Source organism: Plectrocnemia conspersa, unplaced genomic scaffold (assembly GCF_051122295.1).
Source record: "Plectrocnemia conspersa isolate PC_06_02 unplaced genomic scaffold, ASM5112229v1 ptg000005l, whole genome shotgun sequence".
Lineage (NCBI taxonomy): Eukaryota > Metazoa > Arthropoda > Insecta > Trichoptera > Polycentropodidae > Plectrocnemia > Plectrocnemia conspersa.
In genome coordinates this window covers 32,010,481-32,037,587 of record NW_028277169.1, presented here as the reverse complement: position 1 = coordinate 32,037,587, position 27,107 = coordinate 32,010,481, and the positions used below count along the sequence as shown (strand labels likewise).

The following is a 27,107-nucleotide window of genomic DNA, read 5'->3' as shown; positions in this document are numbered from 1 at the left end:
TTTTTAATTTCCTCATTAAAATATTTGGTATAATATATGATTCAGAAAATATTTCGCAACGTGACTAATTTTTATATTTATTTGTAACATAGACAGGGTTAACCCGTACCTATTATTATTTATTCAAGAAATTATATTACGATGTTAAAAAATATATAAAATGCCATTTTTGTCATGAGGCTAGGAATCATTGTTTTCCCAGGCCCCGGGTACGCTATCGGCGGCCCTGGTTTTGCGGTGGTTTTTATTTGTTTTATTAATGTTGATGAAACTAAACCATCAAGACACGTGTTAACACGATAGGTAGAGAACGACATTAATTTCCGAATAACCTAAAAGATGAATTCATATAATTTTACTAACACTTGCCAGATAAATTATATTTTCACTAGTAAAAAATGTATTCTGATATAATTTTATTGAAATGACATTTTTTTTTAAGAATTCGATATAGATTCGAGATTGTTTTTTTCGATTTTCTTTGATGCATTTCAATTATTTTATTATTTATATTCCATTTGAACAGTATCGCACCGCCGTACATGTACGGCGGTTGTCCTTTTATTGTTTTGAGGTACCTTAGGTTGTTATTTTTATAAAAAATATACAAAAAATTTAAAGAGTACGAAATAAATAGCATAACAAAAAATGTTTTATATGAATTTATAAAAAAATGTAAGAGCCTTTGAATTGATATAAAAAAATATCTATAAAAGCTGAATATAATATAAAAAATATTTAAAATAAATAGAATCAGGGTCGTCATATCAGATTTTTATTTAATATTTTTATTTCATTAAGATTTATAGTATTTAAATAAATGACATGCATTTTTCTGGCCAAATTCAAGGGGGGGGGGCTCATTTTATTTAATTTATTATTGCATAAAATTTCCATTCTTTACATAACCTTTTAGAATATACGCTATAATATTCCAGATATTGACGGAGTTTTCATATCAGCAATCAACTGTATGTTTGTAATATTTGCTGTGTGGAATTTTTGTGCTCGCAATTTTCGTTTGCGCAATAATCACTGAACCTTATTTTCATGTGTTCTTAATCTTGTAATGAACATTTTCTATATTGATAAAGTGGATTTAGATACTACTACTATAAATTTTCGTAAATATTTTTTAACGAAGGTGAGCTTTTGCGTGGCGGTGGAGGCGGAGCGGCTCTGTGTGCGGAGCGGGTGGAGTGGGGGTCTCTGGGCGTGTCCCGTCGCCTCCGCCCGCCTTTCTTCGCCGCGGCCGTGGGTTTTCAGTCGCTCTTCGGCTTTCGTTACGAGCGGTCGTACCGGCGTTCCGGCTACGCTAGTGCAATGGTGGAAAAAGGCGCGACGCCCCAACAACCAGCAGGGATGCAGGCGCCGGTGCAGAGAAGCGAGGGTGACGGAGAAGAGCGGAAAGCTGACGATCATTTGGCGGCCGAGTATGTGCAGTCTTTCGTGCTGGACCACCTCGAAGACGTGAAAAGGGAGCCTCTGCGCCTAGCCGCCTGGCCCGAAGACGACGCTAGGCTGCCTCCGAGAGCCGTACCTTGGGTCGATCCTCGACCACGGGTCCAATGCGTCTCTCCCTGCGAATCTGGCTACTTCGAGAATCAGCAAGCCGAGCTAGTGAACCTCGGCAATTGCATCGACGGTCCCAACAGTCCGGACGCTTCTCCCTGCAGCCGCAGCCCCGGATCTGGATATAGAGTGCCCGGATTGATGGACGACATGATGTGGCTGCCGCAGACGATGCGCCAAGAGCCTCAACCGCTCGATTTGAGGCCCATGCACGTTCTGCCCGACGAGTGGGAGCGCCGCGATTACACCCAACCGGATAACAGCTACATGATGCGGCCCTTGAGCGCCTGCTCCGGCGGCAGCGGCGCCTCCAACAGGATGCACATCTCATTGGGCAGCTTTTCGAACAGCAGCGACGATCTCCTCAACGACGATCTCCTGATGTCGCTCTCTGTGCGCGAGCTCAACAAGCGTCTCCACGGCTGTCCACGCGAAGAAGTCGTCCGCCTGAAGCAGAAGCGCAGGACCCTGAAGAACAGAGGATACGCTCAAAACTGCCGCAGCAAGCGCCTCCAACAGAGGCAAGACTTGGAAGTGACGAACCGCAACCTTCACGAGAACCTCCACCGCGTCAAGATGGAGCTGAACAGAGTCTGCCTGGAGCGCGACGCCCTCAAGCAGAGGCTCATGGGCAGACAACCCAACAACGAGTACTACCTGTGACGTCAGCCGCCGCAACCACAGAAAGCTTCATGCTCTTGGTCGCGATACTGAGCGACGCTCGGTTAAGTTAAAAACGGTTAAAAATAAAAGTTATCGAGTGTCGTTCGCGCGCATATCTCACGTTACGTTTTTATTTTATTTTGTTTATTTTTTTTAAAACGATCATATTATTATTATTAAAAATCGAGTATATTTTTCACAGAGTTTACTATTATGATGTGTTGAGAAGCACCGATCTTTTCTGATCGCGTCGATTATTATTATTATTATTATTATTATTATATCATATAACGAAAATCGTATGGTTGTGTTTTAATATATAACTATGTTACAAATATATTATAGGTATATATATTTACACTTATATATTAACGCTGAAGACTTTATCCCAACACTTAATTGTAAACGATATTATAATATAATATATATATAATAACGATTAAGAAAAATGAAAATATACTTAATGTAAATATCATTATAATGAAAATGTGTTTTAATAAAAAAACTATTGAAAAATATTTTATTTTTTATTTTTATACGCTTCGATTGATTCGATACATTTTTTGAAGGGGAAACTTTAGTAAAGTGATGCTATTCAGAGGGTTGTGGGAAAAATGAAAAATTCATGAATGTCATACGATGCGATACGAGAATAATTTCTGTTTCAAATCAGTGTTTTTTTTTATTACATATATAGTTTTCGTTTATTGAGTGCATGACAACCTGTGAAAGTGAAGTGAGTGAGTTTTAGAAGTACTTATATTTAAAATTTTTTTTTTTTTTTTACTTTGACTTCAGCACAGTATGTGCTTTTTAATAACATAAAATTGAACACGAGAGAAGCATTCATTTAACATAACGCAACTGCGCTTGCTACTTGGTTATTATCAAATAATTACGAATTGAAGCGAAAAAGTAAATCGTTAGAAAGGATACGAAATACATGACATTGTAACTTTATTATATTATTAAAAAAAATATTTTATTAACTTTTATCTTCACCTTTCACTTTCCTACTCTCACAGATTAATATTTAAAATATAATCGAGCTAGGTTGTGCATAGTGACATTTATTGATTGTAAGTTAGTTTCTAATTAATAAAATTAATTTATTTTATTTATATAAGTACATAAATTTCAGTCTGATGTCTGGCACATTATATGACATTTAATTAACCACTTAAACGCCAGTGACTTTATCAATTTATCAAAATAGTAAAAATATGATTTGAGATTTTAAGATAAAAACTTTTTAAAGCAAAAAGAAAATATATTATTATTATCGTTCATGATTTTTAAAATTTATTTGCGTTAAAATAAAATCATAAAATATATATTTATTTACAATTTTATTAATTAATTAATTACATTTTTTATCATTTATCAGTAAACCAGTAAAAAGTATTTTATATTTATTTTTAAAAAGAGATACTGATGCGCGAAGTGAAATAACAGGCGACTCACTAATTGGTCGCTGGCGTTTAAGAGGTTAAAGATGTATTAATCAGGTTTTCTTAGATTTTCCTAATCTCACAGATGAATACCTAAAATATAAATCGTGCTATCTATGATACCTAAATGAATTTAGCTCAAATCCCATATTGACACTAGTATTTAAAGAAAACTATAGTGACTGAAAAATAGCATCATAGATTAGATTTTTCTAGATTTTCTGAATCTCACGGATTAATATAGTGACAAATAATTTAATCATGGCTGTATTCATTGCTTATAAATAATAAAACAGATTTACAGTCGCTGATTTACAGACTTGGATTTTAGTCTGTTGTCTTACTACTAAGGATTCTGTATCGAAAATGTATTCCCTGGATTATTTAGATTTTTCGCTGTCTCGAGTTCAGGGAATTTAAAAAAAATTAACCTGAAATTCAAGAGTTGTAAATCTTTTATAAAATTTCGTACATATTAAATACGAAAATATGGAATTATCCGATTCATCTTATTTTGCCCTAAATATGTAAAATATTTGTTAAATAAATAGCTGATAAAATATTTTTGATTTGTTTCAATAATAAATATATGTACATATTAATGTACACATGTTTTTCTCGTTTCTCTGGGAATTTGAAACACCTGAGACTATTCCTACTCACTACTTACGTAGTAGATGTTGATTGTGTTTACATGGTTGTATCTCATTGGGTTAACGCTTGTCGTGCTACATAAATAAATCCACAACGGCAATTTTTTGGAAAATCAGTTCACACCTTTTAATCTCACATATATAAAATGGTATATAACTAAATTTCAATTTGTTTTTGGTATTTTACTTAATAAATTTGTTTTTATCAAGAGTTTTAATGTGATGTACTTAAAATGGCATAATAATTATCGTTTTTGATTTAATCTATCATACATTTAAAAAATAATCCAGCATCTTAAAAAAGCTTTGCGCTTAAAAAACACTGCTATGTTTATTTTTTAGATTTTTAATAACACATTAGCGGCGGGTTACGCATATATGCGTCTTTTATGTACCAAAAAAATGGATCCAACGCAATACAAGTTTTATCTTTGATCATTGATAATAATAGTAATTAATTTATTATGTTTTAACATAAGAAAACGGTAACCCAATGCGATACATAATAATTATGAAAAATACATTTTTAAGGAGTGCTATATTTTCACACTATTTATTTATTTATTATAAATCTTCCGTTTTAACATAAGCGTTGGCCCAATGCGTTACAATGGAGTTTACAATCAACTTCTAAATAGCGAGACACAATATTAAATAATGAAAATATAATCTTATCAAATCTGATTTCCACATATGCGAATTAAAAAACGATTTTTTTATGTTTAAAGTTATGAAATAAAAAGCTACCAAATTTTTATATTATATCTAGTTATAATGATATGTAATATGTGCTATATTATTCATCTTTAATAGAAACATGATATGCGTTAGCCCAATGTGTTATAATGTACTAAATAAAATCAACTATTATTATAAGTAGTGAGAAACCGTACTTTTAAATTATTATAAACTATTATTCAAGCTTACAATTTCATGAATTAATTAATATGTGAGATTAGGAAAATCTAGGAAAACCGTTGATCAGAATTACAATTATATAATAATCAGCAATTCTGTTATTCTAGGCACAATAAAATTGAAAAATATGAAATACGAATATATAGTTCATATATAATACAAATTTAGGTTCTTTAGGAATTAGTCACCGATTTATACCATCAATATATTAAACAAAAATAGACATTATCATTCATTAATATAACGCTGCATATTTTTTTGAAATAAAATGTCAATATGCAGCACCCATCTCAACGACACTTTTCACATGTCCTAATTTTTGTAGATCATCTTTGATGAATATTCTGCATTTTTAAAATCCAATAGTTAATTTTTTCATAGACAGGTGGAAAAATAGGTAGCATTAATCCGATACAAAAACAAAATGTCACCATATTAATTTCGTTAAATAGGCAAATATAGCTTATTCACGCTGTATAAAAAAATAAAATTTCTACATCAGAATTTCTATGTCACTTTTACGAACCTTTTGAAAACCTCTCGTATCTTATATAATTCTTTTGATAATTTGCGACATAAAGTTGATCATAAGAACAGCATTTAACTCTGATGACTGTCGCTGGGATTTATTTATTGTCATTGCAAATATTCACTTAAAGCGAATCAATAAGATTTTATCGATACTATGATTATCATTGTATAACAGAAATAAATACATATGTTATTTAACATATGTACATATATTTCATAAAAAATAAATCTAGCTTCACTTTAAAAATGCATATATTAAACAATGCAAAATTCGCTTTTATCACTACGAGGTAAATCTTATCTTGAGAGAAGCATGTAGCATTAAATCTGTGGATTCAATAAGATTCTGTAAATAAATATATTTTTGCCTTGTTTCAATGCTTTCACACTTGACCTTAAATTTTAGTTTGTGCAATAATAATTCATTTAGATTTGAGGAATTTAAGAATTTATGCATTTTCATAGAGTTAAAAGTCCACTTTAACATTTATTGGTGCATGTATTGCATTTAAACTGTATTCAATTAGAAGTATAAGATATGGAAAATTGCTAAATATCAAAAATATGTTTATGAAGATATGTTTACAATTAGAGTTCTTTGAACCCTATTGCTTATTACGAATGACCTTAGGATCATTTGCAACGTGGACATTTTATAATCGTTTACGTGTTACTATATTTTATCTAAGGTTATTCATCGCTGAAAAATAAGCACAAAAGGTCATCTCTGCAGTTTTGTTTTGATATGTATGCAATAATCTTGCCGAATGATCGTAATGAAAATATTTTGCCGAATCTCACTAATGGATGATTAATTCCGCATATACTAATCTTAGAAAATAGGCTAAAAAAATATTATATCATTAGTTATAATATAGAAAAAAATAATTTAATATATAGTTTGTATTAACTATATTAATAATTTATTTAATAATAATATTTTATTGCAACATGACAAGTCTGTAAGTCAGTGACATTTATTTTTAATAATTATAAAATATTATAACTGCTCAATAGATACCGTTACAACATAATAAAGCGTTAGTCCAATGTGTTACAATGGGGTAAACACAATCAACTACTTGGTAAGTAGTGAGACATTAGACATATATTTTATTAATACAGCTTACAATTTATTATTATCATTTTATACAATACGTATAATTTTATTTCAATTATGCATCAGTGAGATTAGGAACATCTAGGAAAATATCAACTGTAATAATCGATCGGAATTATAATTATATAATAATAACTAATTGCAATTTTCGAGTTACGATAAAGATCATTAAAGTCTAAAATATTATTATTTATATTGAAAATATTATAATTTAAGGTATAACCCATTTTTTACATTTATATACAATACTAATAATATTTAATGAATGTAAAAGACTTTTTAAATATCAAGGAAGTGCACCTATGGGTCTACCAACTTTTGTCTATACTATTTGTTTTGGATTATTCATAAGTTTTGTATGCGCTTTTTTAAATAAGCTTTTGCGTTACAAATTATTTGTATGGTTCGTAGTTGAACTTCATGCTCAACTTTAATAAATTAAAAAAATCTTTATGTTTTAAATATTTTTATACAGTTTTCTAGATAATTTTTTAGCAAAAGAGCGATCATTATAATTTTTTAATATTTTTTTTTATATACTTAGATCTTAAAAGTATAACACTATTTTTTCCAGCATTATTGAATAAAATAATCATAGATTAGGGTTTCCTAGATTTTCCTAATCTCACAGATGAATAATTTAAACGTCGTGCATCGTGCTATCTATTGATACCTGAAAGATCTGGGTTCAAATCTTATATGGAACTTAACGTTTTTAAATTTCTATTGTGACTGTAAGATTATAATATGATTTTAATTGCAATTGATCATTACAGATTAAGTTTTTCTTGATTTTGCTAATCTCACAGATGAATATCGTGACTTAAAGATTTAAATAAGAAATCGATCTAGAGCATGCATAATGACATCTTTTGATTATAGTAGGTATAATAATAGTTTATAAATAATAAAACAGAATTGAGTCTATTTTCTCACTATTTATTTAGTAGTTGTTGATTGTGTTTACCTGGTTGTAACGCTATGCTACAACGTAAGCTTTACAATAAATACTTATTTAATGGTTACGTTTTAGAGAACTAGTTCAAAAAATATATTTAAACTGAAACTTTTTCTGGAAAGGCAGTTATGTCTATAGAAATTATACTATGACTTTCTAATCGCACATATTTAAAAAGCTTTAAAAAATACAAATAGCGACAATGGTTCATAAATTTTTGTATATCAAATTCTTTATGTCATTTTTATTATATATAGAGTTTAAAGGTATTTAATTAAAATACATAAACAATATAATTGTGTTTAAATAATGTACCATAAAAAAGTAATAACTGTAAAAATATTTTTTTTAGATTATTTCATTTGATTTATGTTCTTAAAACTTTATAACCATTACAATGGAAACAACAGCCGCTTGATTACCATATAGATGTAATTGGAAAACTTCGATCATACTATATAGAAATATTTTTTGATATTTTAATATCAGGTGACGTATGTTAAGGTGAGCATAGATAAAATAGGTCATCAATCCGCCGTCATTTCTCTCACCGACGACCCAGAAGTTGAGAAACGCTGCATGCGCATAAAACACGTCCAAGGCCAGACGTCTTGTGGGAAAGTGTCGTCTCTTTTAAAAAGTTGCTAATTTGCAAATTTCCAAGAACGGCGTTTTATTTATAAAAAAAATATAGTAGATAGTATCGATTACAAACAAAACCCGATGTTTGGAATATGACCCAAAATATTTTTTTTATAAAAGATCCCGTTGCTTTTCGCACAAAATATGTAGCACGTGCTATTATTGAATTTATTTCTTATTCATTATCAACAGGAAAAGGAAGGCGATTTCATTGTTTTGATTGTTGAATTAACAACAAGATCAATGTGTAATCTGTAATAGTGGACGTTGTGTGTTTATGTATTTTAATTATGATTGTCGATCATATAATAGTTTATAATATTATTGATTTATTAGCTCACCTTATTATTTAACCCTTGACAGTAATCTCTTTTTAAATATGATATTTAATATTAATGTTGAAATTGATCTCATAAGCAATATAAGATATAATATAATAATCTACCTAGCATTTGGTTCAATAGTGTCACTGTAACATTATATAGATCATAAAAAAGCATTTATTTCTCAAATAAAATCCTATGACATTTAGCAATAGAAATTTGGAATAAATCCATTTTTTAAATTTATGTTCAAAAGCTATAAAACCAATAAAAAGTTCTATTGCATTTGCTACTGACTTTGAAGATTAGTGTTTGTGTTGTAGTAGTAGGTACAAATGGATTTAGGAATTATCCTTTCTTAGAAGTTAAAAATCCACGTCAAAAGCAATAAAATCGTGCCGTATCTGTACAGTGGGAACACTCGGTAATAGTGTTCATACTACGACTCTTACAATAATATTACAAATTTAACGAGGAACATATAAATCGAATTTTGACCAATAGGAGAGCGCAAAAATCAATTATCGCTTCTCAGAAGTCAAAAATCCACGCCACTGCGACGGCGACGGCACGATTTTATTGCTTTTGCCGTGAATTTTTGACTTCTGAGAAGCGATAATTGTTTTTGCGCCCTCCTATTGATCAAAATTCGTTTTCAATATACTTTAACCAATGCTCTCATATCATAAGTAAGGAAAAGTTCATATTTTTTAAACTTAAAATATGCAGACAAACTATGGAGCAATATGCAAAATGCTTTATCTCTCTGTACTTCTTCTTCCGCTTATTTTTCCCTGAGAGATGAGTTGGTTTAGATTGTATTTTGGACTTTAAGATTATTAGTTTTAAAACTTTCATTAGGTTAAGTTGGTTTTGCTTAATTCGTTCAGGTTAGGTTTGGGTTTGAACAGCAAATGGTCGTTTGGCAACTGAAAAATTGTGTTTCATTGACATTTTAAAGCAACATAATTTCACTAGCACCTATCAGTAGAATTGTATTTTCGCTAGTAGTTAGATAAAATGTATTTAGACTTTACTAGTGAAACGGTATTAAAAATAATAATAGAGAGTATGCCTGAAAAATTACTGGAAGGTGTTACTAGATTTTATATATTTAAATTAAAAATATGTGAAGAAAATGATTTGTGTAGAAGTACTGTTTTTATTTTTTTAAATTACAAAATTATGTTTGGTCCAATTATTTTGTCACCCCTGTAGATTGTAAGATATTTAATGATTTTTTACTGAATTTATTAGATTAGAATCCTTAAGATTTTTAATTATTCATAAATATATTATGAAAAATAGTATTAGATATATAATTTAAAGCTTATTCTTATCGTTTAAAACCGTAAAATTTCTCTTTACGCAACACTGTTGTTTTTTTTTTTTTTAATAGATTGCGATTTAAGATTTTATAGGTTAAATATAATATATAAAAAAATCTCTGTAGCTCTGTTATCTATATAATAATTAGGAATAAACACCGAGCGCATTGAAATGTTTTAGTATAGATTCCACGACAAATTGCACATGAATTCTTGGCCCAACGACAAAAGGCTCACGACAGTTGCCCCATACGACATTACGCCCAGCCGACAATTGTTCCATATGATATAACGCCCGTGCAACATATCTAGAATGTATTTTTTAAATAGCAAAAAAATGGGATGATGGAAATTTTGCAGATTAATAAATGTAAATAAGCCAGACAAATTAAAATCCATTTACGAATTACTAGTGTAATGATTAGTGTTGTGTTATTAAAATATTAAAATTAAAATAGGCGTTATAATTATTTAATGCCAAAATATAGTAAAAACTTTATCTGTGGATGTTAAGTTTAGGCAATTTTTTTTTATTTCACTTCTGGTTGCACTAAATGTGTATATAAAATACATATGTTGATTAACTTTTTCAATGTGCATATAAAAATTAAAAGTTGAACCAAACAGGTGTATTTTTTTTAGTAGACTCTCCAATAATAGGGTAAATTAGGGACGTGCTATTTGGGTACGTGTAGTTGGGGGTCTAGAAAATACTCATCAATTTTTTTGCAATACGTACGTACGAATCAGGTGCGTGTGGTGAGATATCTTCCTTTTATCATCCAAATAGCACTCCCCAATTTTCCGTGTTATTGGGGGGTCTACTGTATATTCATATTATATATAGTTAAAATATTAAAATTAAGCTCTCAAAATAAAATTTACCAAAATATTTCCACAACTTTTTTTTTGAGTATATTTTTGATATCAATATATTTATATGTGACATTTTGAAATCATTTTGGACATTTGGTTTGCGAGCGTTTTGTGGCAGTTTAGGCGGAGGAATACTTTAATCAATGACTGAGAAGTGATGTTCAGGGAATTCAGGGAAACACATCGCCAAAATTTGTGACAAGGCATCGAGGATGCTCGGCTTCTTTATGCGGAGCGCGTGTCACTTCAATAATTTATTAGCAATCAGCATTCTGTACGATACGCTAGTTCGTATCGTTCTTGAATATGGCTCTAATGTCTGGAATCCGAGTAAAGTGAAGTACTCCTTGAGACAATTTCTAAAACATCTGTACAAGAGCGAGTTCGGGTTTTATATGTATTTGTATCCTAGTGTACATTTGCTAGGAGCGTTGGGATACAATTCATTGCATTTTCGGGGAAGCTTCTACTCAATGAAGCATAATTTAATTTTTAGGTTGCGGTGTCAACAACCCGTTAAAGGTCGCCGAGTTTTAGCTGCGTGTTTTAGAGTGCTCTAGAGAGTCACGATCGTGTCCCTTATTCTTGACCATTTGAGTCAGGAAATCAGCGCTAGAGAACGTTCTTGTATGAGTCATCGAGCTTGCCAAGGATGCTGGATTTTATGTATAATTTTGTTTGTATAATAGCAATCATGGTACATTAAAGAAACTTATAAAATCATAAATAATATATACATTACATTTAATGTATTATTTAGAATCAATAGACTTTAAATACACATATAAGTATATTTATCATAGTAGAGAATAATATAATAATTAGGAAATTTCATTGAAAGTTTTCGTTAAATATATTTTAAGAATATGTATTTATTTAACTTAGCACACGTTCCATAAAATGTATATTATATGTGTTATCAAAGACAAACTAACAAGTCAATTTAACGCAGGAATCTCCTCGTATTAAATTAACGACTCATCTCGTCCGACATTCTGTCCTCAGATCCTTAGATTATCCTCCACTCAAACAAGATGTTAATAGACGATACCGTTTTATCTCTGTATATGTGCATATGTGTGGGTAAAAGTATTTGCTCTTCGATTTGCAGTAAAACATTTCATTAAGTTTTTTTCGTCGGTTGTTTTACTCTCCGAACTTTATAACCTCGTATCGAGTTTATTGGCCAATTCAGAGCCGAGTATCAATATACCAATAAAAGATGGCGCTATAAAATGACTGTAGCTATGAACTGTCATCTTTTTATGGCACGTCGGCCATATTCGGACCGAACAGGAACAACGCCAGTCATCGATTTCCGTGTTTGGTTTCATCAAACGCGTATACGTGCATGTCTTTACGGGATAATGTCGGACAGATCGGATGGGATTGCCAACCGTTGGTTTGACATTTTTTATTTTTACTTAGGAACTTCCTACACTACTCGTGCTACTATGGAGACTGATTTTAAATTTGCGTTATATGTAATATTAATTAAACAAATAATTGTCACTAATTTATTTCTGGTGCCTCACTACTTATTTAGTAGTTGTTGATTGTGTTGACCCTGTTGCATTGGGCTAACGCTTGTAACGCTTTAATCAAAAACTATTATTTTAATTTATAAAAACCTGAAATAATATTATACTAACAGATAAAAAATTGTATTCTTTAGCAAACTACAATTGATTCCTACTTTATTTTTTTAATTAATATGTTTAGTATAAAGTTTTCACAACCAGACTGTTTTTTAGGGGTATTTCAAAAATACAAAAATTAATTAAAATATGATTGATTTTACTTGAATCATTTTTATTTTCTAAGATACATCTATCGTATACTTATATTAAAAGTACACGTACAAATGACATAAATTGAATTGATATAATCTTGATTCAAGAATTTTTTTCCGTTACTATCGGTATTTCAGTTTGTGATTTTTTGCCCTAATACCGGTATTATAGGTATTGCAATTTTTACTTACAATAAGTGAGAATCAAATGAAGCATATCTAAACCGAATTTTGCCCAATAAGACAGCGCAATAAACAATTATCCCTTCTCAGAAGTCATAAATCCACGTCAAAAGCAATAAAATCGTACCGAGCGTTCCCACTGCAACGGCTCCGACACGATCTTATTGCTTTTGACGTGAATTTTTGACTTCTGAGAAGTGATAATTATTTTTGCGCTCTTCTATTGACCAAAATTCGGTTTGAATATACATTGACAAAAAAAGTCTGTATTAATATTGGAAAGGATAGCATATTTTTAATATTTTCTGAACATAGTGCAGACAAATTAAAGATGCATTAATATGCAAGATGCGACGTCTTTCTGTAAGTACTTCTTTCGAGTTGAGTTGGATTTTTTGTATTTTCGACTCGATTCGATGAAAGTTCTAAAATTATTTAATTTTTATTGAGTTTATTTTTACTGATTCTAAAACTGTGATTAGTTTTAAAACTCTTATTAGGTTAGGTTTGGGTTTGAACAACAAATGGACGTTTCGCAACGGTCAAATTGAGCTTCATAGACATTTTAAGGCAGGACATTAGCGCCTATCAGTTAAATTATATTTGCGCTAGTAGAAATATTTACTGGTGAAAATGTATTTGGACTTCACTAGTGAAAATATAGCTTCACCGAAATGAAAGTGGTTGAAATCGTATAATTTTACTAGCACATGTCAGATAAATTATATTTTTACTAGTAAAAATATAAAACTTCTGTTGAAAATTAATTTCAATATGCTTTCACTAAAATGACATATTTTAAAAAATATTTTTGGGATAGATTCCAGACAGTTTTCTTAGATTTTCTTTGAATTTCCGGTTTAAAATCAGGGACGTAATTTCAGTTTTTTTAATATTTCTATTTCAGCGGTATCGCCGAATATGTACGGTGGCCAATCTTTCAGTAGATATATATTTACAAATATAACTAAAAAAATATGAAATAAAAAACATTTAACATTATATTATCATTTATTTTATTTAATATAATGTAAATGATTTTTATGGAAAAGTAAGTATCGAAATAAGTATCTGAAAATTTCTGATTTAAAATCTGGGACGCCATTTCACTTTTTCCGAGGGGGGGGGGTAAAGTTGGATAGTCAGTAAATTATTTTTTTAAGATTTCGATTTCATTAAAATTCATAATATTTCAATAAATGACGCGCATTTTCAGGGCAAATTCGTGGGGCGGGGGGGGGGGAGGGGGGTAAATGCTCTCCAATTGTCAGCCACTAATCGATTATACTGTGTTTTAATATAAGTTACTTGAGCTTTTTTTGATTGCTTATTGTTGTTCATAACAATGTGACGCGAAAAATATATTTAAAGTTTGGTGGTAATGTGAGGGTTTTATGTATTATGAACCTTAGGAACACAACCAAACAATTACAGCCTCTTAAAAAGGTTAGACCTCAATTGGCAAGAAGAAAGGGTTGTTTTTCACTATGAAAATTCGCTACCTCATTTGGCGATGATGACTCATCAGAGGTGATAAGCTAAAATAATTGAATTTGGATGTTATTGTACACCCACCATCTACTCCAGATCTTGCTCCTTTTGATTATAATTTGTTCATGGTATTAAAAACATAGTTAGATTGAAAAAAGGACAGGTAAAAAGCTTTTAAATTTTTTTGCATTAGTCACAGAAATTATATTTATTTTCATAAATAATCTTCTAGAAAATTAGAAAAAAAAATAAGCAAAAATAAATATTATGAAATTGTTAAAATTAATGAAGAAATCTCAAAACTTTTGCATCAACCGAGTGTCAAAAATAACAACATTCGTCATAGAAAGCTTGTCGATAGGTCTATGAATATATTTATTCATAGATTAAGAAGAATAAGATAATAAATAATAATAATATTTATCCATTTGGATTTATCCCAAGGTTTCCTATTGGAATCCTGGATGCGAATACGACATCCCACGCCGGACGAGCGCCTGTGCGAAAGTCAGTCGGCTATCGGAAAAACCAAACACGAGCAAAACACGGAACGGCGCAAACGTCCCAAGTCCCGGTCCCGATCCTAGTCCCTCTCTTCCCGACGGCGAGTGGCTCCGCGCGGACCGTACTCATTGCTCATTGGCCGAAACGCGCCGGCCACGCCCACCCGGCCACTCTCTCTCACACAAACGCACTCATACTCACACTCACGAATCTACGTTGCGTGTAAAGTCGTGTGTACCGGCGAACTTATTATTATTATTACTGGGCGACGTGCACAGTGACATGATTGTAGTTTTACTGTGATTTCAGTCGGGTTTATTATCACTTCTGTTATATAATGTATAGTAATTTATATTGTGGATATAGCAAATTAATCTAAGTAGATTAGAGTAAGAAAGAAGTAGTGGAAGCAGGGCCGTAGCATAGGGAGGCATATGCCTCGGGCGCAGATTGAGTTGGCGCCACAATTCGCATTCAAACAATTTATTTAATTTGCCAGGAATCACATTACATTATTTGTAAACTGTGATAACAATAGTTAAAATCTGGCAGAATCTCAGTTGAAACAGTTGAAAGCATAAACATGTTTTTTTTCTACTATTGGAAACACGCTGAAGCACAAGAATAAAAGCTGTCACAGCTATGCATAGAGACTGGGCCTCCGAGAGCAAAACCGGGCCCTGGAAAAACAATGATTCCGGGCCTCATGATAAAAATTACATTTTATATGTTTTTTAACATATGTATAAATAATAATAGGTACGAGTTGACCTTTTCTATGCCACTAATAAATATAAAAATAAGCCACCGTTGCGATATATTTTCTGAAATCAATATGCGAGATATTAGTCGTGTTTTTTTTGCTGCTCAGTGTTGCCATATAGTGCACTTCCAGTCTAGGTCAAAAGCGGTGAAAACGCTAGATTATCAAGCGTTTATATTAGGACTTATAGAAATTTAGAGAATCGAATAAAACACATCTAAGTCGAATTTTGACCAATAGGTGAGCGAAAAAACAATTATCACATCTCAGAAGGCAAAAATTCACGTCAAAAGCAATAAAAGCTGGTCGGCGCCGTTGCAGTGGGTACGCTCGGTAACAGGCGTATTATTTACATCTTAATGTAAATATTTTGTATAGAAAATAGTAGCAATAAATTAAAGAGTACAACATAAATGAACATCAAAATAAATATTTTATTTTAATTTTATAAAAAATATTTAGAGCCTCTGATTTATTATAAAAAAAATCCAGAAATGCCAAATCATATATAAAAAATATATGTAAAATAAATTAGTAAAATATGCTAATACAAAAAGGTAGTATAATAATTCTGATTTTTTATAATTTACTATAAGTGATTATAAAAAATACGTAAAATAACTTACTCTCATATGTATACTAACAATTTAACAAATTAACCCACTACTTAGAGGGTTAAGACCAGTGGCGTAGCTAGGGTATGTGCCGCCCGGGGCAATGCTTAAAATTGCCGCCCTTCCATACAGTTTTTGCAGCATTTCTTAAAATAATAAATTGATTATTGTTAAGCTCTTGCTATTCGCAGATTTACATAAATTTTAGTTTATTATATTATACTAACATTTCAATGTAACCCAATACTGAATGCGTTATTTTTACCGATCATAAGCGGCAGACGTTTGAAGAAGATAAATAAATCATTTTTCTCATATCACTCTTTGCGCGGCGTGCGATCTTAAGATTTAATTATAATATTGCACCAGTTTTTGGGCAACCTTCTTATTTAAGATGTCTTTTAAGCAAGGTTTGATCAGCGTCTCTCATAATTATTCAATGCAATGACTCTTAAAAATATAGGTTTCTTCTTTTGTAATCAGTAAATATATACGAAGTTAAGTTGGAGTTAAAGTCTTTTTGCTAATAATTCATTACATAAAACACACATTCCATTAGGAGCAACTAAATTATCAGGACATGTAAATCAAAGATTTAGAATATTTTTTCAGTAATTACATATTCTTCAATTATAATTGAAGTTTCTATCTTTTATAAAATTTAAATAGTATTAAAATTCTGTGACATCAAAAATATATATAATTGTTAATATAAAATAGTGTTAAGTAGAAATTTTCAGTCATTTCAAACTATTTTATACTTGGGATTGAATTTTTTCGCAGAAGATAGTACATGGCACACGAGTATTTTATAAAACATTTATTTTTACTACTCGTTTTAAAGTCAAATAAAAATATTTTTTTATTGCACATATTTAATTCAATAGCTTAGTTTAAGAAAAAATATTAATAAAACCATCTTAGAAATAACCGAAATATAGATAAAAAAATTCACTTAAAATTGATAATATCTAAAGCACGATTTTCATCTAAAAACATATATTTACTGCTTCAAAATTATTATTTCACATATATGAGACTATTAGAAATATTTATTTCGCCTATGTTGTGTTGTGTATAGATATTTATGTCAAAATATAAATTATAACATCTTAAAGTTGTATAAAATAGTAATCTAAAAAATGTTGTAATAACCATAGAACATACACAAAAATTATGTTTTCTTAAAATACAATGCACACATTATAACTAGAGAAAGTCATTTATAAATTAAAAAAATCATATTTTGACTCGAGCAAAATTTGACTTAATTCGTTGAAATGCATAGCCTATAAAAATCATTTTTTTAACTACTAATTTGTAAATAATAATCATAATAATAATATTATAGGCTTACTTTGTGAAAAATATTTATGAATCTAAACATAAAAACTGATAATTGAGTTGCATTATTTTGTTTAACGAATATATATTTCTATAATAAATATAATCGATTTCTCGATCATATCTTATTAGATTCTAATTTATAGATAAAAATATATAAATAACGATTTAGCAAAATAAATTTCACACAATCAAACAAATTACATCTCATATTTATATGGTCTACTTTTAACTATAACGGTATTTATTGCTGATTGTGCAACCATTGTTTTCGTTCCACATATTCTTAAAAATGTGTTTTTTATTAATTATAAATTCGTTAGATGTTGTTTATATACTTAAGTTTGCGTTTTTTACTTGCGTTTGAACTTTTTATAAATAAACGATATTTTCACTATACTATCTGTGTTTATTAATATTACTCGTATCAATGATTAGTAATAGGAATTTTAAGCAATATTTTTAAACCCCATATTAATAACGGCAGTGGAGGTAAAATAATCTCAGTTAAGCTATATTATGATTTATGAGTTTCAACTCGGTTATAAAACGGCAGTAGCAGTTAAAAACATATGTAATGCAATGATCAGGGATGCGATTAAATTTATAAAATGTCAAATGTGGTACTAAAAATTTCTCTTTAATGGTTGTTAGTGAGGATATTAGGACCACTTTAAAAACAGGTCCGAGAATAACGATACAGAAGTTAGCTCAAAAGCATAAATAGATGTGCAAAAAATTAGCTTAACATAATTTCGATCTATACGTTTGGTTAACATATAAATTACGATCAATATCTTTGATAAACTTCGATTCTTTATTGCGCTACTTTAATTTATATTTATATAAATGAGTCTTTTCACTTGGCTCTTAAGAATCTCTGTATGATATAATACTTTAAATAGTTTTCCCGTTTAGATTTTTAACCCTCTGTTTCATATATTATCAAAGGCTAAAGCGATGTCTATAAATATTTCTAAGCATATATATTTTTATTTTTGCGATGATCTTGTTTTAGCCTTAAAAGAAGATCATTATTTTAGTAAATATCATTCACTGATTAAGCACATATTTTATCATAAAAGTAGTATTTTTTACGATAGTTTCAAAAGGAAGTTCTTTAAGAAATATATATAATTATATTGCGCTGATAATTTTATATTTATGTAGCATAAGTTAGTGAACTATAAACTCTGTTTTGGAAGTTGTTGGAAGATATTCTCTAGATGGTTTCCAAATAGTTATATTTTTTATCTTGTTCTTGACCAAGTACCGCCTTCTTTTCTTATCAACTTTTTGTACTCCATCTCCAATATATTATACATCATTGAAAAATTATGGAAATATTTTTAGTTGAATCCAAGTGAGTTTTACAGTGATATGAAAATATCTTCCTGTATTTTCAATTTGAATCCTAAGCCCAAAACGGGATCGATAGAAGGTCATATTTTCGCCGACCGACGTAGGAATTTGGGGTGTGCGTGGGGTATAGAAAGTGCAGAGTCAAGTAAGTGGCGTGTTCCACAAGTTTACTATTACTACGATTCCACCTTTTGCTGGCTTTGTGATGATACGTCGGCAGATTTTTGTAGTGACAAGGTCGCCAGCCAGCTAGCGGCGGCGGGCAGCGGGAAACCGAGCGCGCACCGGCAAAGGGGCCGCCCCGCGGTGGGGGCCTCCGCCCCCCAATCAATAGCCCCGGCGCGTTACGTAAGAGAGCCGGTACTGAAATCGAAACCAGTCGCCCAGACGCATTACTCTGCGCCCCCGACAGACGTAATCTCCTTGGCGCGTCAATGAGGACTTGATTGAGATGAGTAAGCTTTTGCTAGGATCGATGGATGCAGGAAGAGTCTGGGGCATAAATGATATTTATTTTAAATATTTGTTCTATTTTTTTTTGTAAAAGGTGTTGCGGATGTAGTGGACAGTAGCGTAGAAAGAGTATTTAGGCAGGCGCCAGGTGTGTCGATAAAACTAAACTTCCCTAGACAAGTCGTTTCTTCGACGTTTTAGCGGCATGGATTAAAGGAATGTTCAGGACAAGAAACCAGAGATGTATATTCTCTTCAGACCAAATAACGCTTAAACAGGATTTATTGTATAATACAAGGCACAAGGCCACCGAGAGCGAACCTGGGTTCTGGGAAAACAATGATTCTGGGCCTCATGACGAAAATGGCATTTTATGTATAATTTAACATCGTAATATAAAAGAACGGGCCCCAGGAATTTGACCCCACTTTCCTACCCCACGGCACAATATATTAGCGGTTTAAACAGATTTTAAATTCACTCTGATTAACCCAAGATGGTTATGAAATCGGGAGAAGGAAGACTCGTTGATATAATATTTACTATGTCATAGATAAGCTTAAAACACTACATGATTGTTTAATATATAATATTTAAATCTTCTCATTCCTAAGTGGGGTACATTTATACCCCAAAATTCTAAAATTCCTTCAAGATTTTGTAACCCTAAGGGCGTGACTTCGTAGTCAGTGAAACGCAGGTGAATCTAGTTAGTTTTATTATATTATATTACAATTGCGAGATGTTTTTTTCTGAACGTTGGTGGAGACGCTGGCGCAGGGATGATGTCCGTGGAAGATTCTCAGAGGTCTTGTAGGTGCCTGCAGCGAGAGTGTCTGGAGGCAGTTCCTCTTGCTGCGATGATCGTGCTCGAGAGTCTCAGGTAGTCTGCCGAGTGGGGTGAATCTGCTAGTCTTTTCGAGTATGCTTGTGACTGCCTTCTCCTCATCAGAGTCCAGGCTTAAGTATCCAGAGCTGCAAAGCTTGCTGACCAATCACAATCATGTAGCGATCATCCAGCCAATAGATGTACTCATTTCTTAGAACAGCAAAATAGGTATATGCCTTTAAAAAAGTAGCATTCGCTTGATGAGCATTGTCCAAGGTCGTATACTGCAATAGAAATCTTGTGGATCCAATGATTTATTATATCTGTGACCATTTTGCAATAAAGAAATATTCTCTCAATGACGGAGTATGTTATTGCGTGCTATTTATGCAATTTTTTCTGGTCGTAACGAGGGCTTGTGTGTGGTCGCCACATTCCTATTCCAACCATTCGTTTAATTGATTTTTCTTAAAATCTTTAAAAATATCGAAATGAAAAATAAAAATAGGTTTATATAAACTTTTATTAGAATGGGGTTACTTTTAATCCAAATCATATCCTCAATCCTATTTAAGTAGTTCAGTACTCGAAGATAATTATATAAAAATACACAAACAATTTATGGTAATTAAACAAGATATTTTTTTATTAGCTTTACTAAGAAATATTATTATATTTTCGTATTAATTAAATCAAAACTATGTAATAATAAGGATTTAAGCATAATTTTTGACACGTACCTTACTTTTTGTCTTATATTTATAAGCAATTTCGTCTCTGAATAGTTTCTAAATATCATAGATAGAAATTCTTAGTCATATGATCAGATTAATATATTATTATTGTTAAAAATAAATCTGTACATAAAAGTTTTTAATTATGTTATGTTGTAAGTCTAAAATCACTAAAAGATTTGAGTTATATTATGTAATGATAAGCTAGTGTTTTTGGTATAAGCTTATTAAACATTGTAGGATTATTAAAAATCGTATGTAATATTATTTATAATAATTTGATAAAAGAAATATATGTATTAATTAAAAAAAGATTTTATATTCAATATATTATTGTTTCTTCTCAAGAATTTCTCGAATATGTGCATTTTCATTTTTGAAAATTTTCATAGAGGCATTTTAAAAAAAAATATTTAATTTGAACATTTTTAAATGTTTATCAACTGTTGCATAAGAAAAAGTGGGTCCGTGCCAGATGCTTGAATACTTTTTTGGAAACTTTTAATAGTGGTCGAAAGTATTTGAATGGCAAAAAATTGTTTAAATTTTTTCTTGATTTTATTATTGCTTGGTATTATAAAAACTACATTAATAATCAGATAAAAAGAAACCGATCCGCATGAAAATTAACAGATTGCGTAAATGTATGGGGGCCTTACGAAATAGAATTTGCCTATCGGCGATTTTAAATCTCAATTTTTCAATAATCCAGATGTTTTTTTTTATCTTATACGAAATACAAAACGTGTAAATTAGCAACAGCTGTTATTGTCAATTTTTTATGATTAGAGTGAAAAAATATTTTTCGATTTTTCCAACTAATTTCTTTATTTTGTTTGAGCTAAGCGTGATCGTAAGCTGTGGTAATAGTTAAAAGATATTATATACATACATATATCACTGATTTACAGACTCTAAATGTTGATTGTGTTTATCACAATGTAACAAAAAGCAATCAAAGGATCAAAATTAGCATTTGTAATTATTTTTATTTGTTACAATAGTATCAATTTTCCGATAAAAAATATGTTAATAATTTTTTTATATAGGTAAAGATTAAGTTTTTTACCTGTTAAATTATATAAATATCACATAAGTTTATACATATTAGGGTCAAAGTCAAACAAGCGTATCTATTTCAATAAACACCTTTGGCAATCTTAATCAGTTATTATGTCTGTTGTTTTATTATTTATCTTATTGCTTATATTTAAGCAAAGAGGAAATGGAAGGATTTGTACGTATTTATCGTAAAGTGGTCTTGAATATCACGACATGAATACTATTATGGAAAATGAATGAATATTGCCAAGTCCGCATTTAACGTCCATTTATAGATACTATAAGCTACTCTACGACTTACATAGGATTGTAATTCGATACTTTGATGTATGTATTATACATCTAGTAATGTTTTTTATTATTAATTTATTTAGCATGATTTAATTTTTAATTTAATAATATGTTTAAATTAATGTAATCACATAATTAACAACATCCTAGCTGTGCTTTTCAAAGGGATTTTTAATATTTTAATTTATGCGTGATGCACACACAAGATCGCCCCGGCAGCCCTTGTGATCCTTGAACACCCCTAGACTCTTTTGCATCCCCAAAGGCAGTAAATTTGCTCACCGACATCCTTTTATTCAAATCATCCGGGGGTGATTTTCACGTATCATCTCGTCTCAATTATGTGTACAACCCTCGCGGTTTGAGACGACAGGTTTCATGCGTAAAAATGTCGCGAAAATCAGGGGCGTCTAACGAATATATATTTCGATACTTACATTTGGGATTTGTATAATGAATAAGTTTTTATTTAAAAATTCTGAAAATTTAATATTTTTTATTTTAATTAAATTAAGATCATCGTGATCTAATTATAGGTTTACCCTACGCGTCATGATGATAAAAAATAATACATAATGATACGAATCGAACCAGCTAGCAATGCGAGCGTATTTAGGAACCGAATCCTGGCTCTAACAGGCATTTAACAGGACACAATCGTGATTATAAAATCGTTCCGGAATTCAAAACTTTAATTCTTTGAGAATAGTTTCATTGCAAGCAGTTCGAAAAAATGTTTAACGAACAATGAAAAATTATCTTATAAAATTATATGTGTAGAGAGAATCTCCACGCTCTCAAAAGTGATTCAAGATCTTTAGTGAAAGTTTCTATGATGGTAGGATTAATTTGATTGTGATCGAAATCGATAAAATGACACAATATGCCACTTTCTGACAATAGTATATATCGGTTGTTTTTTTTAACTTGTAACTGAATTTTAATTTATTTTTACAACAAACAATAGCGCATTGCAAAATACATTCATAGTAAACCCAATGCAATACAATGTTCATTGAGTTTATAATTTATTTTTTCGTGTTCCAATTAAACAATCTTCGGCACGTGCCGCCAATGTTCGATCAAAGTTTACCGTGTATACAATTTAACTATGCAGTTTGCGTGTAGAGGGTTTTGTAAATACACACGGTTCATTTCGACGCCACTTGTAAAAGATGTTCAATAATCACGAGGGGTTGTAGAACGAATGATCTTTTGACGTTTTAAATTACTGAGTTTAGAATTATTGCGCATTTTAATACAAACTTAGAAAGAAGAAGAATCTCTAAAAAGTATCTAAACTTTTTTTGCAAACATAGTAGAACTAAAAAAATAGAATGTTTATTCATAAGTATTGCAAAGAAAATAGCCATACATATTTTTTTAATTAAATAATATTTTACAGACAAAATTTTTTTTGCACTAATTGATTAAATAAATTAATATAGGCAAAACCCAAGAAAAAATGTAAGTAAATTTAGATCTATTATATATATGTGTAATGTGTAGCACTATATAAAAAATCATTTTTTAAATTTTTTTATTACATTTTTCAAATAATATATCATACGTGTAAAATTATTATCGAATTTCTCGATAATAACCGTTATTGCACCACAGGTAAAAACAAAAACAACACACAATCGTATTTTCGTGCAACGTCTATGACTTTCTTCTTGTGACTCGGCTCTAGCACATATGTGTATAAAAATTGTACGCTCTGGCGTTCACTGTTTTAGAGCAAAGACGTGTTTGTTAACTTTTAGCTTGAAATTCATGTGAAAGCCCAGGCATTTAACGCTAAATTTTTATTAAACGTTACTGCACTGTTCGTTTTGGAGATGCGATGATTTGTTTACATCATGAAAATACAATTGACTCAGTTTTATTCCGGGTGATTTTTATTTTCCACATCTCGAAATATTTATAATATTTATTAGCGATTTATTTAAGACCGTAATCACTCTTTGCAATAGCTGTTTCGTCAGCTTACATAGATAAATGTGTATTAATGTATATAATAAATAAAGAGAAACAGCTAGAGCAAACGTCCCTGAGGATTTTCAGCTGGAATTTTACGCGGCTTCGAGTGTTTATTATTTAGTAAGACAACATAGCTTCTACTTCACGCATATGAGTGTATTTTTAATTGTGCATGTTGTGAATCAAACCGTCATAAGTTTTTTTATATCCAACATTAAAAGGCCCGTTTCTTTACATATTAATGCGTATATGCTTCATCAAATTATTAAGTTGATTTGTTCAGTGATTTTCGCGGAAGCCGACTGTTGATTAATAATTTTATTTTCTAGCAAATATTCAGAACGCAAAAGTATTTTTTTTTAATTATTTTTTGCAAATTACGATGATAAACTGATAGGGTAATAGCTAATGGGAATTGTAGGATCCTTTTTAAGTAAATTTAGCACGCCTCTTAGAACCGCTATTGATCACGAGAACCATTTTGAGAGTGCTTTATACAACGAATTACACCCAGCAGTATATTTGAATGATATAGCAAAGCGACCCATGCCCGAGTGAAAAGCCATCTGTGGTTACTGATTAACTTGTTCTAAAAAAATAACAAATAACTAATAATCAATTTAAGTTAAAATTAAAAATACTTGATGTCATTGAAATCAGGAAACTAGTACTTCACAATCTTATTTTAATGTTTATTAATTAAAGTAGTACTCTTAATGTATTCTAAATGTTTTAGAAATATTTTTTGGACATTATATATTTACTTTTCGAATATTTCTAGTATAAAAAACTTAAAAGCGTGTGCTACCTGAATCGAATCGTGCTCGGACGTGCGTGAAGTCGAAAAACCGAATTTCTGCGGCCGACCCTCGCCACTCCAGGGGTGTATTGGTGACTTTGTCGCATTAGCGACAGCTTCGTTTGACTGCAATCGGATTTAGCGCACCACGCTGACGCTAAACGCGTTAACTAACGACGCCGTTCTGGGAATAATCCACACAAATGCGTTTATTTCCCTCAGACTTATAAATGTCTTTTGTGTCTGTATGTCTACAAAGATTTTGTGAAGAAGTTTTTCCGATTAAAATCGGCTTAATATGTATCATTGTGTGAATTGGACTTTATATCATAGTCTGATATAAAGTCCAATTCACATCTTTATATCATAGTAGAATTGGATCAAGAATTTATATCATAGTCTGTCATCAATTTACATGTATCAGTAATACAAAAATAATTCTCACTAAATTTTACTAGTAATGTATTTATTCAGGAGCAGGGCTTAATTTGTAAATGTTAAAGAAATGTAGTTGATAGATTAGTTTATTTATTTATTAAAAATCGTTAGGTTCGCGGAATATTTATAATATATTTACTATTATTCAACTATTTTTCAATTTTCGCCTTAGCATGTTCGGTGTAATTATTTAATCAATTTTTTTTCCACTTATAAAATAATTATTAGTTTCAAGATCTCTTTTCCGACGATGATTACAGATTGGTTATATACTTATATTCATTGCTAATTATTTTAAAATAAAATTGTAAAAACTTTTATTCAAATCGACGCACTAAATGTAAGAGAAAAATCTCATATAAATCCAGATAGTGCGGACCGTACGTGACAATAGACGGAACATAACAATACGGGACTTTCTGAAAGTGTTATTAGATATATTATAATATATCAAATATACTTTAAGATTCATATCGATTAGTCACAAAGCTGCCAGATCTCACATTTGTTGAAAATATTTAACGTCTGTTCCAAATTTGTTTAAATGACAAGTTTCAACCTGTTTAAACTTCAACACAACGGATGAAACCTATGTTAATTTACAATCACTCCTAACTCACCATAATTAGTTGTGACAGCAAAAAGTGAATGAGCACTAAATCTTCCTGTGTATAAAATCGGATACACAGCGCCCAAAGCAAAATCGTTTGAGACTTGCTTCCCACAACACATCAATTTGAACAACAATGTTGCTCTTTTTGATTCATAGTATTTTAGTTTCAGTATCAAATAAAATTATATTTACTCTGATATCAAAACACAACTAATTAATTATAGCGCATTTGTAAATTTGTTACTGTGAATATGTGTTACCAGTGAAAGTATATTTAAAAGCATTTTCAGCGGTAAATATATATATATACTAATGAAAATATAATTTAACTGAAAAGTTCGTCAAACATATTGTGGTAATTTTATAACAAAAATAAAACACCATATTTATGAGAAAAAAACATAATTCACACATTTTTATACAACATAATATGCATAAGTGCGTTTAGCGAGATGTATGGAACGTTCAGGGGTTGCTTTATCTCCATGAAATAAAATACAAGCGGATTCATTATTTTGTGTAGCTGACGTTGCACTTTTGAGAATAAAATATGTAGTTTATTATGACACAAGTGGCTTTAAAGTCAAATGGGATTACTTTGGGGCGTTGCTATTCATTTGCACCTAATTATTAAATGGTTGCTTATTATTTATTTTTTGATTTTAATTTACATTTTATATGAAATTATGTTAAAAAGTACAACTATGTTAAGAACGTTATATAATTGAATGTTAAAAGCAATGATGTTAATTATTATTATTAAGTAATATTTAAAATTAGTTTAAGTTTTTATTACAATTTATTTTTAACATTTTCT

At 30.5% G+C, this 27,107-nt stretch overlaps 1 protein-coding gene across 1 annotated transcript; it reads left to right on the top strand.

Annotated features, from left to right (window-relative positions):
- The first annotated feature begins 942 nt into the window (after positions 1-942).
- On the top strand, positions 943-2,419 carry LOC148235444 (uncharacterized). The gene has a single exon (XM_088185958.1). The coding sequence runs from the start codon at positions 1,324-1,326 to the stop codon at positions 2,233-2,235; it is 912 nt and encodes a 303-aa protein (XP_088042084.1). The 5' UTR covers positions 943-1,323; the 3' UTR covers positions 2,236-2,419.
- The last annotated feature ends 24,688 nt before the right edge of the window (positions 2,420-27,107 follow it).